The sequence below is a fragment of the Corapipo altera genome, unplaced genomic scaffold (genome assembly GCF_003945725.1).
Source record: "Corapipo altera isolate COAL_440 unplaced genomic scaffold, ASM394572v1 61411, whole genome shotgun sequence".
In the NCBI taxonomy this organism is placed as follows: Eukaryota; Metazoa; Chordata; class Aves; order Passeriformes; family Pipridae; genus Corapipo; species Corapipo altera.
In genome coordinates this window covers 2,377,934-2,391,549 of record NW_020884875.1, presented here as the reverse complement: position 1 = coordinate 2,391,549, position 13,616 = coordinate 2,377,934, and the positions used below count along the sequence as shown (strand labels likewise).

Below are 13,616 nucleotides of genomic sequence, written 5' to 3'. Positions count from 1 at the left end.
CTTCACACAGTGTGGCTTCTTGCTACTTGGATTCAAAAAACATAGACATTAGATGTAAAAGCTGAGAAGCAAGCTTCAGACAAACAGAAGACTTGGTATTTATTCATTTTTTAAGAACAGTGAGTTACTTTGAGTTGTGCCTGCATAGGGCACTGACAAAATTTGTCAGTCAGTAGAGCATTTGAAGAAAAAAAGTGAAAAATTAAAGAAAAATTTATCCAAGACTGCTGCAACTTTTTCAGGCTGAAGAGGTACTAAGCCACAGTCACAACATCTGGGAGAGGATGAGGAAATATAGAAAGACAAAACTATGACATGAAGTAATTAGACCAAAGGGTCACCAATTGTAAGATGCTGGATTATAGTGTATTAATTATTGGCTCGGACCAACTCAAGTGTGTGGGGGGGGGTGGGAGGGAAGGGATAGGTCAAATTTCGTGGAGGTGAGGTGATGTCATATCCCACACCCTTGGAGCCTCCTGGGGCAGCCCCAGAGCAGCTGTCAGTCCCTGGACAGGGGAGCACTCCCCCCCCACCTGGTGGTGTGAGATTGTCACAGCAGTGGGGCAGCAAACCTGCAAATAAAAACGCTACAACCAACTTCAGCTCTTTTATTTTCTAGCTCTTCAGAATTGCTTTTAAAAGTGAATTAAAATTTATCTTAACAGCTTTTCAAGTGACAGTTACATACAGTGACCAAGTACCCTAACAACCTCTACAGCATTTATTTTGCTTAAAAGACATTACAGATTGCCAGTGATGCATTTGAATTTTTTTGATTTTTAGCTTTTTGTAGATTTTAAAGCAGCTATGTAGTAAATATAGATTTTTAATATAATTGTATAGTCTCTCACACTTTAGTAGTTTACACTCACTAAACCCTATTTCCCCATTTCATATCAAATTTTCTAAATTCTTTAGGTTTGTTTAGGCTCCTTTCAAGGTAGAATTGTAGAAAACATCTTCTGTTTAAGAATATTTGCATCCCACGCCAGAACAACAAGATACCATCATAGTCCGTTGGAGAAGCTCCAAAGACAATGTGTGCCATGAAGAAGAGGAAGACAAGGAAGAAAGGGCTCTCAGGATCCTGACTCAATTTCTGGAGAGGCATGCTGGGGGCAGATTTGGGGAGGAACTGGGGGGCAGATAGTTCTGGGATTGGATGGACAATACTATAACATTGCAGAACCACTGGACACGGTGCGTGTGCATCTTTTCTGTACTCCCATGGTCAGAGGGGGCCTTCATTAAAGACCCGCTCTATTATCTTATCTCTATTAAATTTGCCTGGAGTTTTTTGGCTCCCGATCTTTAGGCAACACCAGCATAAGCTGGAATTACTTTCCAGGTAAAGTCAGTATGTGTGGTATCAAAGAGAATAATAATAAAATAAAAAATAAAATATTATTTTGTATTTTGAACTTTAGTGAAGCGTGGTCAGAAGTGGGAAGGGCCTAGGTCAGTGCATCAAGAACCTTGAAAGGAAGCAGAAAGACCAGTAAAAGGCAGCCTTCCTGTAAGAATCTAATTATAAGTATTATTAGGCTCCACATGAGTAATTCCACATTTTAAATGGAGCTACTTAGACATAAGAATTTACCTGCATATTGTGTTTGAATGTGATCTTTATTTTACTGAAGTAGCTCTTGGAGACACAAGGCCACTCTCCTTGCCTTTCTTGTTCAGTTCCCCCACTCCCTCAAAGGAGGGAGGTATCTAGCCTGGGACTCTGCTACTTCCATTACCCACCTGACATTCGTAGAGCTTCTTTCTTCCCTTTTTGGCTCCAGCTCCAGACTGACAGGCTGTCAGGTGACATTTGAGTGTGCTATTCCTAGCAAAACGTTCATGGCAGTTTGGACATTCAAATGGTTTTTCACCTGTTAAAACAGACACAGGATTTGTAAATGTATAAAACCACCCAGTCTTTTGTCAGGTCTCTCTTCTTCCCCTTTCTTCCTCTTGTCTAGGTTGATAAATACACTGTAAAGATGTGGCCAGCTGGATTATTCTAGAGAAGAAGAGATGGATATGCCATGTAAAAGGGCAAAAAACCAAATGTGGAGTCATAACTCTCATTTAGAAGAAAACCAATGTAACAATTACCAGTACCATTTAAGGTACATTTCGCTTTTGTGAAAATAAATTTAGTGGAAATTAGATTACTATTCCAATGAAGTATCTTAAAGAAATAGCAGCTTTTTCTCACTTTTCATCTGATAATTGTTATAATTAAAATATCAACATTAGTAAATATACAAAGTGACACATTAAAGAAGTATTTAAATAATATAAACTTTTATTTTTAACAACAGTAACAGTTTATGCTTGAGAGCTGAAACTGAGCTCCAGAAAAAGAAGGTGGCACATGATGAATGATAATGAAATAACAATCCATTAGTGTTAAAATGAACAACCCCCTCCCTCCTCTCCCAAAATACAGTGAAAAGCAAGTACAGAAGGACATAAATGGGCACAAGCAAGATAAAATTCCTTTCAGTTTGGCCACTTCTTTTTAATGATGGTATCAAACACAGAAGCCAGCTAAGGACAACAACAGAGGAGGCAGAAAACCGATCTTTTTATCATCTAAAGCAGTGTACTATTATCAAGTAGTAATGAACAAAAGGTCTCTCTTTACTAATTCCACCATGCACAAACACACTGAAATTCAAGCAAATTAAATTACAAGAAAACTGGAAGAGTGTGTTTCTTCTGAAAGTCTGATAATTAACCTGGGGAGGTACAACATCACTACTGAAACAAACTGCTCAATGAACTCCAAAAGAGCCATTTCAGTGAATATCATAAGAATCTATCCGAGTTAGTTTAAAAGCCTGCGTTTTCAGGAATGCGATAGTTACCGGATATTGAGGTGGAAAGCCAATAAACCCACATCTTCAAAAATATTCAAAAGCTCCTAATTATCTTTTCAAAAGAAATCCACAATTCTCACTTAAAACACCTGAAAGCTAGACAAAGATGTTTAAATGACAGGAACATTGCCCTCAATGGTTACAAAAGGCCACATTTTTGGAGACTGTTGTAAAAGTAATGCAGAGGATGCTGAACTGCCTTCAGTTTTGCAGGTCAAAAATCATGGATTTTGACCAAGCAACTGATCAGATTGGAATTAGATGGTCTTCAAGGTCTCTACTAACTGCAGTACTACAGAGGAGGGGGATACCTGCGTGGATGAACAAGGAGCTTCTGCAAAAACTGAAACACAAAAAGGAAGCCTAGAGTGGTGGAAGCAAGGGCAGGTAGCCTGGGAAGAATACAGAGAGATTGTCTGAACAGAGAGGGATAAGGTTAGGGAGGAAGGCTAAAGACCTCATAGAATTGAACCTGACCAGGGACACCAAGGGCAACAAGAGAAGCTTCTCTAGATACAGGGGTGATAAAAAGACTAGGAAAAATGTGTGTGCTCTCCAGAAGGAAATAGGAGACCTTGTTACCTGGGACACAGAGAAAGTTGCAGGTCCTGAGGGAGCTGATGGAGGAAGCCACTATCCATAAATTTTGAAAAGGTGTGGCAGCCTGGTCAAGTTCTCACTGACCAGAAAAGCAGAAGCATAAACCTTTCAAAAAAGAAAAATAAGGAAGACGAAGGGAAGTACAAGCCAGTCAGTCTCACCTCTGCTCCCAGCAAAACCACAGAGGAGATCCTCCTGGAAACTGTGCTGTGAAGACAGGCTGAGAGCATTGGGGTTGTTCAGCCTGGGGAAGAAAAGGCTTCAGGGAGACAGTACAGCACCTTCCAGTATTTAAAGGGAGCCTACAGGAAGGCTGGAGAGGGACTTTTTACAGTGGCATGGATACAACAAAGGGGGAATGGCCTTCACCTGAAAGACAGCAGGTTTAGATAAGATGCTAGGAAGAAATTCTTTACTCAGAAGGTGATGAGGCGTTGTGGATGCCCTATCTCTGGAAGTGTTCAAGGCTAAGTTGGATGGGCCTCTGAGCAACCTGGTGTAGTGGAAGGTTCCCTACCCATGGTCCCAGGGGTGTAACCAGGTGATATTTAAGGTCCCTTCCAACCTAAGCCTTTCTATGATTCTATTTCTGCTGCAGTTACTATTTTCATGTAATTTCTGGCATAGTGACTGATCAACAATAGGATCAAACACTTTTTAGTTCATTTTGTCCCAGGCCTTTCAGTTTGATTTTAGCATTCAACCAGTGCTATGCAGAATTTGGAATTTAGAAAGCCTGTGACTGAATGGGAGTTTTTCCACTGACCTTAGGAGTTAAATGGTGATATCAGTTTTGATTTTGAGCTTAAGGCTTTTGAAAATGCTAAACTGGAAGTAATTAGATTCCATGTTATACTTATTAGATCAATATATAAAGTATTCTGTACCTTCTGTGATATGCTAGCTTCCTTTGAACCAAAAATACTTTTTTGCAAGAGCAAACAACATATTACACACTTTGGGTTAATCTGGTTATCTGCCACAAACTTTTTTATGAAAAGATTTTTGTTAAGTAGCTTGTATTTGGATTGTTCATAATGGAGAAACACTCCCTGCTTCATAGGGGATAAGGATTTGCCAAAATCTGTTTATAAACTGAACTTTTAAGAGGCTGTTTGGAATAGACTGGACACTGCTATATGTTCAATACTCAGCAGTCCCATACACAGATACATTTTAATTAAATTAAGCCATCCTTGTTAAAAGGCTTTAACAGCAAGAAGCTGAAACAGAAATAGAGCTGCTACTCTCCATTAAATTTTTTCTGATGACTCATGACTGACATATTAAACAAAAACATCTGGAAGATCAAGATCACATATATATTACATTCAGAGTTATCTGTGTCATGCTTGGTATCTGTTCAGACAGCAGACTTTTCAGTGAGATGAAGTAATGTCCCATACTATAAGGAAGAAATAAGGAGCACAAGTCACTTTGTACTCCAAAAATGCTATCTAGATTTCAAAGAGGCAAATTTCACAATCGAAAAGTGTACTAGAGTGACTAGAAATGCTCTGCTGTTCTCAGTAGTTTTGCTTAATTAACAAAGAAAATTCAAATCACAGATGAGGTGTCAAGAGCAAGGATAAAACTTTCCAAACAAGATGGTACAGGAGAGAATTTTTTGAGGGTATTTCATGTCTAATGCATTAATAGGCATTTGCTAAGAAGCCCTATTAGATAAAGAAATGCTCTAGACTGTATTCCACCAAGAAGCTCATGATCAGATCATATTTCAACAGAAACTTTTATCAGAAAATTTTGAAAATAAAAGTAGCTCAGTTTGGTATTTTTGAAGAAAGGAACATGCCTTAAGAAGGTATTTTGAAAAAAAACCTTTAAGATTTAGTAGACTTGACAGAGAAGCTTCATTAGTGCCTTCTGGTTTTAGTGCCTTCTGCATATTTTTAATCAACTCAATCCCTCAAAAGTTTACATCAATGTAAAACAAAAAAACAAACAAAAAGACACACCAGCATTTTAGCTGTAACTAGAAACCAAGTATTTCTAGCACTCAGGACTCATGTGTTTTCTTCAGCATATTCTCTATTTCCCCAAAACATGCAAAGCCCCAAAACGTGAGAACAAAGGACTGTAGCAGTGCTCTTACCTGTGTGCTTCCGCAGGTGCTCTTTAAAATGTCCAAAGTGGTCAAACTGCTTATCACAGTACTGGCATACATGTATTTTCTTGCCAGGTCTTTGCTTCTTGCTGACACCACCTTCATCAAGGTGGTAACAGGTGAGGTGCTGTTTCAAAGCACTCTCTCGTAGGTATCTTTTATTGCATATGTCACACTTGTAATTCTCAGTAGAGTGTGTTTTCATGTGTTCCTTAAAATGGTAAAACAATTTAAATGAACGGTTACATTTCTCACAGTGGAATAAATTGTTCACGTGTGACAGCTGAAGTTCCACAATTTCAATACCTTCTACCTGTTTGCACGAGGGATCAGTTGCATTATCACCTTCTTCTTGGATCTGGCATTTTCTCTCTCCCTGACGATACTTGCTGGTGATATCTGCCAAAAGAGCCAAAGCAGATTCATCTGATGTACCTGTTGTCTGTATGTACTTTATGGATTGCTCTGCAGAAGCTACTTCTTCAAGTGTTTCAATGCTGTCGTCTTCCACTTTCATCGTCCCTTCTGCAATCTCAACCTCAATTTCAACAGGCTCTGATTCTGCAGATGGCAGTGTTTCTGTGATAACATTAGAGGTTTCAGCAATCTTCCTCTTTTTTGGTTTATTTTTACCTTGCGCTTCATTTGATTCTAAGAGTGATGAATTTTCTTTGTTCCTGAAAATCATTTGCATAAACATCGTTAAGATCCATAAGCACTGACAAAGGAACTCCTGCCTAGTAATGAGCTTCTGCATCCAACACTCTCTAGCCATTTCTCAAAGTTGAGTGATGAATGACCACTTAATCTGTGTGCATGTCAGAAGTTAATTTGTCCTTGATCTACACTCCTTAGTGTAGTAAAATAGCATGGTTAAAGCTGCTAAGGTGCTGCTCAAATGACACAAAGTACCTATCAAGAAGAAAGGCCAGTTAACCTAAGACATAGGCTTATCTAAAAAAATTGTAAAGTTCTCTACTTGGAAAGAAAAATCCCCCAAAAGAAAGAGTACTTTGGCCTGCCTACTCAGAAATAAGATTCAAGTCCCTCCTATGCTCTTCAATTCTTAAGCTCTGAGTGTGTGCAGCTTCCCACAGTGCTAAGAGCTTGTTAGAAAACACTACAGCTGTGACTTCACACAGTGGTTATCATAGCATCTTGTACTTCAGGAAGGCACACAACTAACAGCTGAGGTAAAAGCCAGCAGGATGTGGAAAGAGTATTCTAGTTTAATTTTCTGAGCTTGAACACAACCCTCAGTTCTGTTGCTATTTTCCCTGCGTAACACACACTCAACTCCCCTTCCTACAAAATGTCAGAGATTGCATGTCATCTCAAACATAGACAGAACTGAGCAGGTCAATGCCTTCAAGTCATTCACAGCACTTCTGTGCTGCAGGTTTTGTTACTGATTATCAGTTTTGAAAACGACTGGGTATCTCCCCCTCAAACAGACTGACTGGGGTAAGCCATGCTTTTACCCTCCTTTGCAGCAGGATGAATCCTTTCACGTAATGTACTCCCTATCATTTCCACGTTTTCTAGTAATAGGAGACAAGACTTGGCCCAATATCTCCAAGTCATATGTCAGAGATGTGACTAATGATGTAATGCAGGACACAGCTTATCAAATTGCACCTTACTGTAGTCACACACAGGGAAAACAGAGCAGCTAAACTCAGTTTCATCTAGCCTGGATTTCTGATGTCTACAAGGTGATAGTTACATTGCACATTACTGCAAGGAGCTCTGGGATCATGTACCAAAAACCAGCAGTGTAGCATGCAGAAGGAATGAGAACGTTGAGAGCACTTTGTGGAAGTGAAAGGGAAGAAAGGGGATGAAAAACAGCACGATGGGACTGGCACCCATTTTTCTCAAGCTCGGCAATGGAGCACAGTTCCTGGTAGAGGATAAAAGCTGCCACAGCAACATTTGATTAAATATTGAACCCAGATAAAACTGACTACAACAGTTACATTCATTCAAGAAATTTGACAGGTTAGTTTTGCAGCAAGAAATTTTAAGATCACTGCTTATTCTCTCAGAATAGCAGAAAGCTGCATGAAATACAAAACCAGCACAAACTTGTTAATGTGTTCTGATTACCTGAGGCACACTGTCACTGTGCAGCCAGTTGTCAGTCAGGTGTGGGCCTTCAGGCAGCACAGAGACCTGGTATCAGTTACCACAAAGACACAACCCTACAGCTTTGGCAACATTTACGAGCCATGTCCCTTGCCATTGAGTTCCAGCCCAAAGAATGTGACATTCTTTTTTTAGCTTGTATATTTCTGACATGTACACCATAGTAGAAGAGTTATGGTGCTACAGATGCTAAGGAGGTTCCAGCATAAGGAACAGCACTGCAAAATACTGGCAGCCAGCTCTTACAAAAGGATTCTTAAGACTCTATATTTTAAGTGGTGGGAAGAAAAAGAGGCTGATGTGCTTACCTAATTTCAAGTGCTTTGATTGCTTCTAGCATCTGTAGATACTCAGCTGCTTTCCAAACATCATTTGCTTCTTCCTCACCTTGGACCATTAGTTTTGCTGTGTAGGTGAACTCAATTAGGTGACGAAATGCCATGTTACTTACACCTGTATACAGAAAAGAGAAACAACAGTTTCTTTTAACAATTCCTCAGTCTCATCTACCTGATGAATCCTGCACACTTGCCTGCACACCATTGTGATCACAGTACTGTACCTGCCAGTTTCATAAAGATAACACTCTTGACAAAGATAAAAAGAAGGATGAGATGGACAAAAAGCTGTTTGAATAATATATAGATTTAAACACAAAAATACTATCCCTCTTTCAAGAGGTCTCTGAGCAGCAAGGTACTGGAGGGTGAAATACTGCTCCAGGAATTGGCTCCTTGCCTACCACACAAGTATTGCTCAATGTCTATCATGCTCTTGCATCCCAGCCAAGGCATCTGCCATTTGCCATCACTGTCAACCTTTTTCATCTGACCAGACTGGTTGTTCTCAGGGAAAAGATTTTGTCACACTGCAAGTTCTAAAAACATACAGGATCTGCCTGACCTCCACTAGCCATGTATCGGGGAAAGAAAGGAAAAAAATTAAAAAAGCACCCACATAATCTCACACTTTCCCTTCCAACAATTTAATTCAAGAGTGTTCTTTTTCTTTTTGATTTTTCTTCAGGGGAAGTTTTTTTTCCAGTGGTGACAGCTGTCTCAGAACAACTCAAGAGGTAAGATTTAGAAAGCTAATTATATGACTAATCATCTTTAAGTGTTCAAGGCCAGGTTGCATAAGGCCTTGAGCAACCTGGTCTAGTGGGAGGTATCTCTGCCCATGACAGCAAGGTTGGGACTAGATGATCTTCAAGGACCTATCTAACCCTTAACATTCTATGATTCTATGTATGTAGGCCTGTACCAAGGATGCTATATTAATTTCCAGCTTGAGCACACAACTCTGAGTGTTTTTAATTGTACAAATCAGATTACCTTCAATCTCCACCAAAGGCTCTTGAGTGAAATCTTGGAAGAATTTGTGGAAGAACTGGCTACAGGCAGCAAGAACAGCCTTATGAGCTTTGAAATGGTGACCTGCAAAGAGAGACAAAAATTTTGGTTCAGAGTAACATAACTCCCTCCATAGTGCAGAATAAGTGTAGATGCAGAAAAAGACTAGCCAGCCTAAACAACTATTCCACCACTCCAGCAGCATACAGTCACTGTGTCTCCATAAAACATGGGATACTACTGCAGCTATCCTATCCCATCTCTTGCAGAACCTTGGTGATATCGCTTACCTTGCAAAAGGTAACTCAACCAGATGGAGGACTCAGTCACTCCAGTGTTTCTCTTTTCAAATATTTAAATTATGATACCAGATACCAGAGAAGCAAGAAGTAAATCTTATTTCAAGGTGTGATTTTATTTAGACACACTATTTGTAAAAGTTCTCTGTGTGCAAACAGTCAGCTCAAGTCAGAGAAAAATATTTTAATAATGTTTTGGAAATCTTTAGACAACACGTTAAGTATAGCACAGCAGTTTCAAAGAGGGCTGCTATCTGAAAATATTTAGCCCTTTATTTGGAAAAGCAGAAGCAAAATTATTAATCACTGCTGGAGTCTGTTGACCCTGAGATGCTAAATGAAACTTTGCAAGTAACTTGCACACGGTGCAGAACCAGCCTGTTTGCAGCCCAGTCTGACTCTGACCTGTGACAAACCCAACAGCATCCTAGCACAGCCTTTAGAATTCCCTGTATACCAGCTGGTTCCCAGGCCCATACATACCATCAACAATCAGGGTGATATCTGTAAACTGGTCCTGCTCACGTTGTTCGTTCAGTCTATCCAAAATAACTTTATAGTGTTCAGGGAATTCCTGGATACATTCCATCGTTTCCTCGGCTTCCATGGCAAAATACCCGGTCTGCAAAAAAGTACAGTGTGAGAGTAAGAATTCTGTGCCACTTGGTAAATACTGTGCACAGTCAGGTCTTTATATGGACATAAACTAACTAGAACTTTGCATGGACCATAAAACCAATAGAAACAACAAATTGTTCTGGTAACAGGTTTTTTACCTGATATGAGCTGACAGGTAGGAAATGGCACAGCTACTGATGTGGAATATTGTCTTATTTAAACACCTGAAAAAACAGTCAAAGTGGATAAGCGTATTTCTTTATCCTACAGTTTCAGCAAGGATCCACCATCCTCAAAGCAAATGCTGCAGGAATGCAACATCTCCATGGCTAATTATTCAACGCCACAGCAGGATAATATCAGAATCTTTATAAAGTTACTCCTCACCATCCCACCACTCCACCTGTGAAGAACAGTTCTTAAAATTTTCATATTAAAGTCACATTTTGCTCCTTATGAACACAAGATGTTTACTTCCTTCCAGCATCCATGTAATCGAGTAGCAATTTTCAACTTCTAAGTACACTGGAGTTGCCAGGGATTTCATTTGCTGTCACACCCAAGCTTATTCATCCCTCCTACTTACACTTCTCCTGCAAGGTGAAATATTCTTTGCTAACCTTTCTAAAGAGACAAATATGCTTGTAATCTGATGGCATAGGTGGGTGTAGCAGTTGCACAGGATCTCAGACATAAAGAGGTTTAGCAAAACTCTGTGCCTGTGGATGAGATGCAGATGTTAGTCTCCTGCTTATGCAAAAGAATCTCAGGAGAGCTTCCAAGTGCTTCAATGAAAGCATTTCACAAATCACCCCCAGGCAAAATTACTTCAGATCTATGCAGCAACACTCATCTTCAACTCCCACATTAACACTTAGAATGCCGCAGAAAAGAAGAATTATGGAGCTCCTATTTTCACCACAAAACACACTCTTTTTCTTGCATCTCAAGAAAAACCACCCACAGAGAAGTCATTTTGCCAAGAGAACAAAATAAGTAGAGAACAAGCAACCACTTAGGGAAATCCAGCTCCAGCTGCTATTGCTGCGTTGCCAACCAGGGAAATGCCCACAAAAATTGGTGTGCAACAAGCCAATAATTAAACATTCGAGAAAGACACTGATTATCTATTTCAGAGTTATGCAAGCCTGGGTTCCCGGTGGTATTCCACAAATCAAGCACACCAACTATCAAAACTTTTTACTGTTTTATATTACTATTTTACTATACTACTATACACTATATTACTATGCATTTTAGCAAACAAAGGAATTAGCTTTCAGTGGCTACAAATTACATGGTTTTCTTGTTAATTAGTATTTTATCTTCTACTGGTTAATGATTCTCTTGCTTCTCATGCTAATTAATCCACATTCTCAGTCTTTCTCCAGAGTTCCTAGGTTTCTTGGGTTGGTGGTCATGATCACTCCTTGGCAGAATTACCTTTTTACCCAATTGGAGCGTATTTCAGCACAGTTGCTGGATTGGTTTTATTAGTTTCTTCCTCACCTTGGGGGTTCTTCTCAATGTCCCTGTGGCCTGTAAATTCTCCATTCTTTGTGTCCACTGTAAGTGGGCATTCTTCTTCCCAAGCTCTGTTAACCTCCCCCTAGGTCTGAAATCATTGAAGCGCCTCCAGTCCTAAACCTTAACAAGGCAGTTCTACCAACAGGTAATGTGTTCTTCTAATGCCTGGACATCACTTAGAGCTTGTTGGCTTCTCTCTGTTTCACGGATTAAATCTCCCTTCTCGTTGATCAGGCTCGAAAATTTACAAAGATCAAACATCAAAGAACATCCTTTCTTAAGAAACTTTTACATATTCCACTGTTTGCAATAGAAACACCAGTCAGGGTCTTCAAGGAGGCAGAGACCAGCCTACAGGGGAAGGTGAGGTGGAAGGGAGTGGATGCTGCTGCTGCAGTGACTGCATCTCATCTGTAATGATGGGTCTGAGACAGACAACCAGCAGCTCCTGCTTTCCTCCACCATCTGGTATTTCACATAAAGTCTCATGTGGGAAATTGTCAGCCACTTACTTCACTGTTTTAATTCTTTTTGCCCATTTTTTACACATCGTAAAAGGGTAGATGACTTGCAGTTAAAAACATAATTCCGTAAAACAAGCAAGATTTTGATCTCCAACTCATGGGATTTAGTTTCAAATTGTTTGTTTAGAGGGATATCCCAAAAAACCCTCCAAACCCTCAAAATTATAGAGTAACCTCACCCCAGCAAATCTAAGATATTTTAAAAAAAATTTTTTTTTCAGAACTCTTATGAAACATGAGTAAGGAGACATACAACTTATGTTAGCTAGTTCATTGTCATAAATTTACACAGAACTAGTAAAAAGTGTGAATTTACTGTGTATCTCAACGAAGTTGCAGCATTCATTGCGTACTCTCATGTTAAAAACTCGGTCATACTGCAGAAGAAAGCCAGGCAGAACAGCACATGTTCATTAGGAGCACAACTGTTCTGGGCAAAGAAAAGAAAGGTACAGCTGGGAAAACAGAACAGCTCAGGAAGATGGACAGAAGTGATCCAAGTTTCCTCTTATGAGCGGGCTCACAGATGAGGGATGGAAACTGGAATACTTCAGTTGTTCACCCAATTTTCTTGGAAGACTCGTTCAACTACTGACCACCTTTCCAGCCTGTACTCCTTTCACGTCACATGCATACGATTTAGAGATTTTTATAAATCCACCTCAACGGAAACACCTTATTACTACCACCCTCCTGGACTACAACGGGAACTCCTTGTATTTTAGGCACCAAATATTTTCCAGCGCACGGGTCCCACAGGGCAGCTCCGCGGGGCTGGTGCAGGCTGCCCAAACCACCGCCATCTTGGGCAAGGGGGACCTGCGGGGTGTGCAGTGAGGCAGCAGGAATCTCTCGTGCACTGAGCCGCACGTTTGTGCCCAGAGCCACCGCCCCGGCAGGCGCCGCTTCCGCTCCCATTTCCATTCCCGTTCCCAATTCCGTTCCCGCTCCCCCTTCCCGCACTGCGGGGCCGCGCCCCTCGCGCCCGCCAGAGTGCGTCACCGCCCCCTGCGCCCCGCCCGCAGCTCCCGCCGCCCGCGGGCTTCGGCCCGCGCGCCTCGCGGCCCCATTGGCGGGTGCCGCTGTCAGTCAGCGCGGCCCCTGCCAATCGCGAGGCGTGGGCCTAGCCCGCCCCGCGCGGAGGAGCCAATGAGCGGCCGCCGAGTGCCCGGAGCGGGCGAAGGCGGAAGGCCTGGCCCGCGCCCATGGCCCGCCGGGCAGGGCCGGTGCGGGCGCGGGGCGAGCGGCGCCCGCGGGCGCGGGGGTCCCGCGGGGAAGTCCCAGAGGGGGAGCTCGACCGCCGCCGGCTCGAGTCGGGCGCTCGGCAGCGCCGCCACCTCGTTAGTCCTTATTACGTCATCAAAGCGCGCATTAAATCGATCCCTTTTCAATTCCTGGCCGGGTCGCGGCCCGGCGGCGCGGTGCGCCGCAGGGTGGCGAGACGGTTCCGCCAGGGACTCACCAGGAGCAGCTCCTCGCCGCGCCGCTTCCCGCTCCGCCGCCGCCGCTTCCTGCTGCCCGGCACGCTGGAAAGGGGGCGCGCG

General features: G+C 41.8%; 1 protein-coding gene and 1 long non-coding RNA gene across 11 annotated transcripts in view; one reads left to right on the top strand and one right to left on the bottom strand.

The window, feature by feature from the left end:
- The window catches only part of LOC113943290, a 6,283-nt gene extending 4,541 nt beyond the window's left edge, over nt 1–1,742 (top strand). For both annotated transcript variants that reach the window (XR_003526274.1, XR_003526273.1), the window contains exon 3: nt 922–1,742. This is a non-coding gene — a long non-coding RNA (uncharacterized LOC113943290). The remainder of the gene's footprint in view (nt 1–921) is intronic.
- Nucleotides 1–13,616, bottom strand: part of ZNF131 (zinc finger protein 131) — a 15,950-nt gene extending 2,334 nt beyond the window's left edge. Inside the window, exons 1-7 of one of the 9 annotated variants that reach the window (XM_027634875.1) lie at nt 10,608–13,087; nt 9,887–10,025; nt 9,087–9,188; nt 8,061–8,205; nt 5,918–6,281; nt 5,593–5,815; nt 1,753–1,883 (exon numbers count right to left, since the gene is read on the bottom strand). In XM_027634875.1, coding sequence (XP_027490676.1) covers nt 1,753–1,883; nt 5,593–5,815; nt 5,918–6,281; nt 8,061–8,205; nt 9,087–9,188; nt 9,887–10,025; nt 10,608–10,715 — 1,212 coding nt within the window. In that variant the 5' untranslated portion in view covers nt 10,716–13,087. Of the gene's footprint in view, nt 1–1,752; nt 1,884–5,592; nt 6,282–8,060; nt 8,206–9,086; nt 9,189–9,886; nt 10,026–10,179; nt 10,444–10,607; nt 13,088–13,534 lie in introns of those variants that run through there. The other 8 variants (XM_027634871.1, XM_027634872.1, XM_027634876.1 and 5 more) reach the window with 8 other exon arrangements.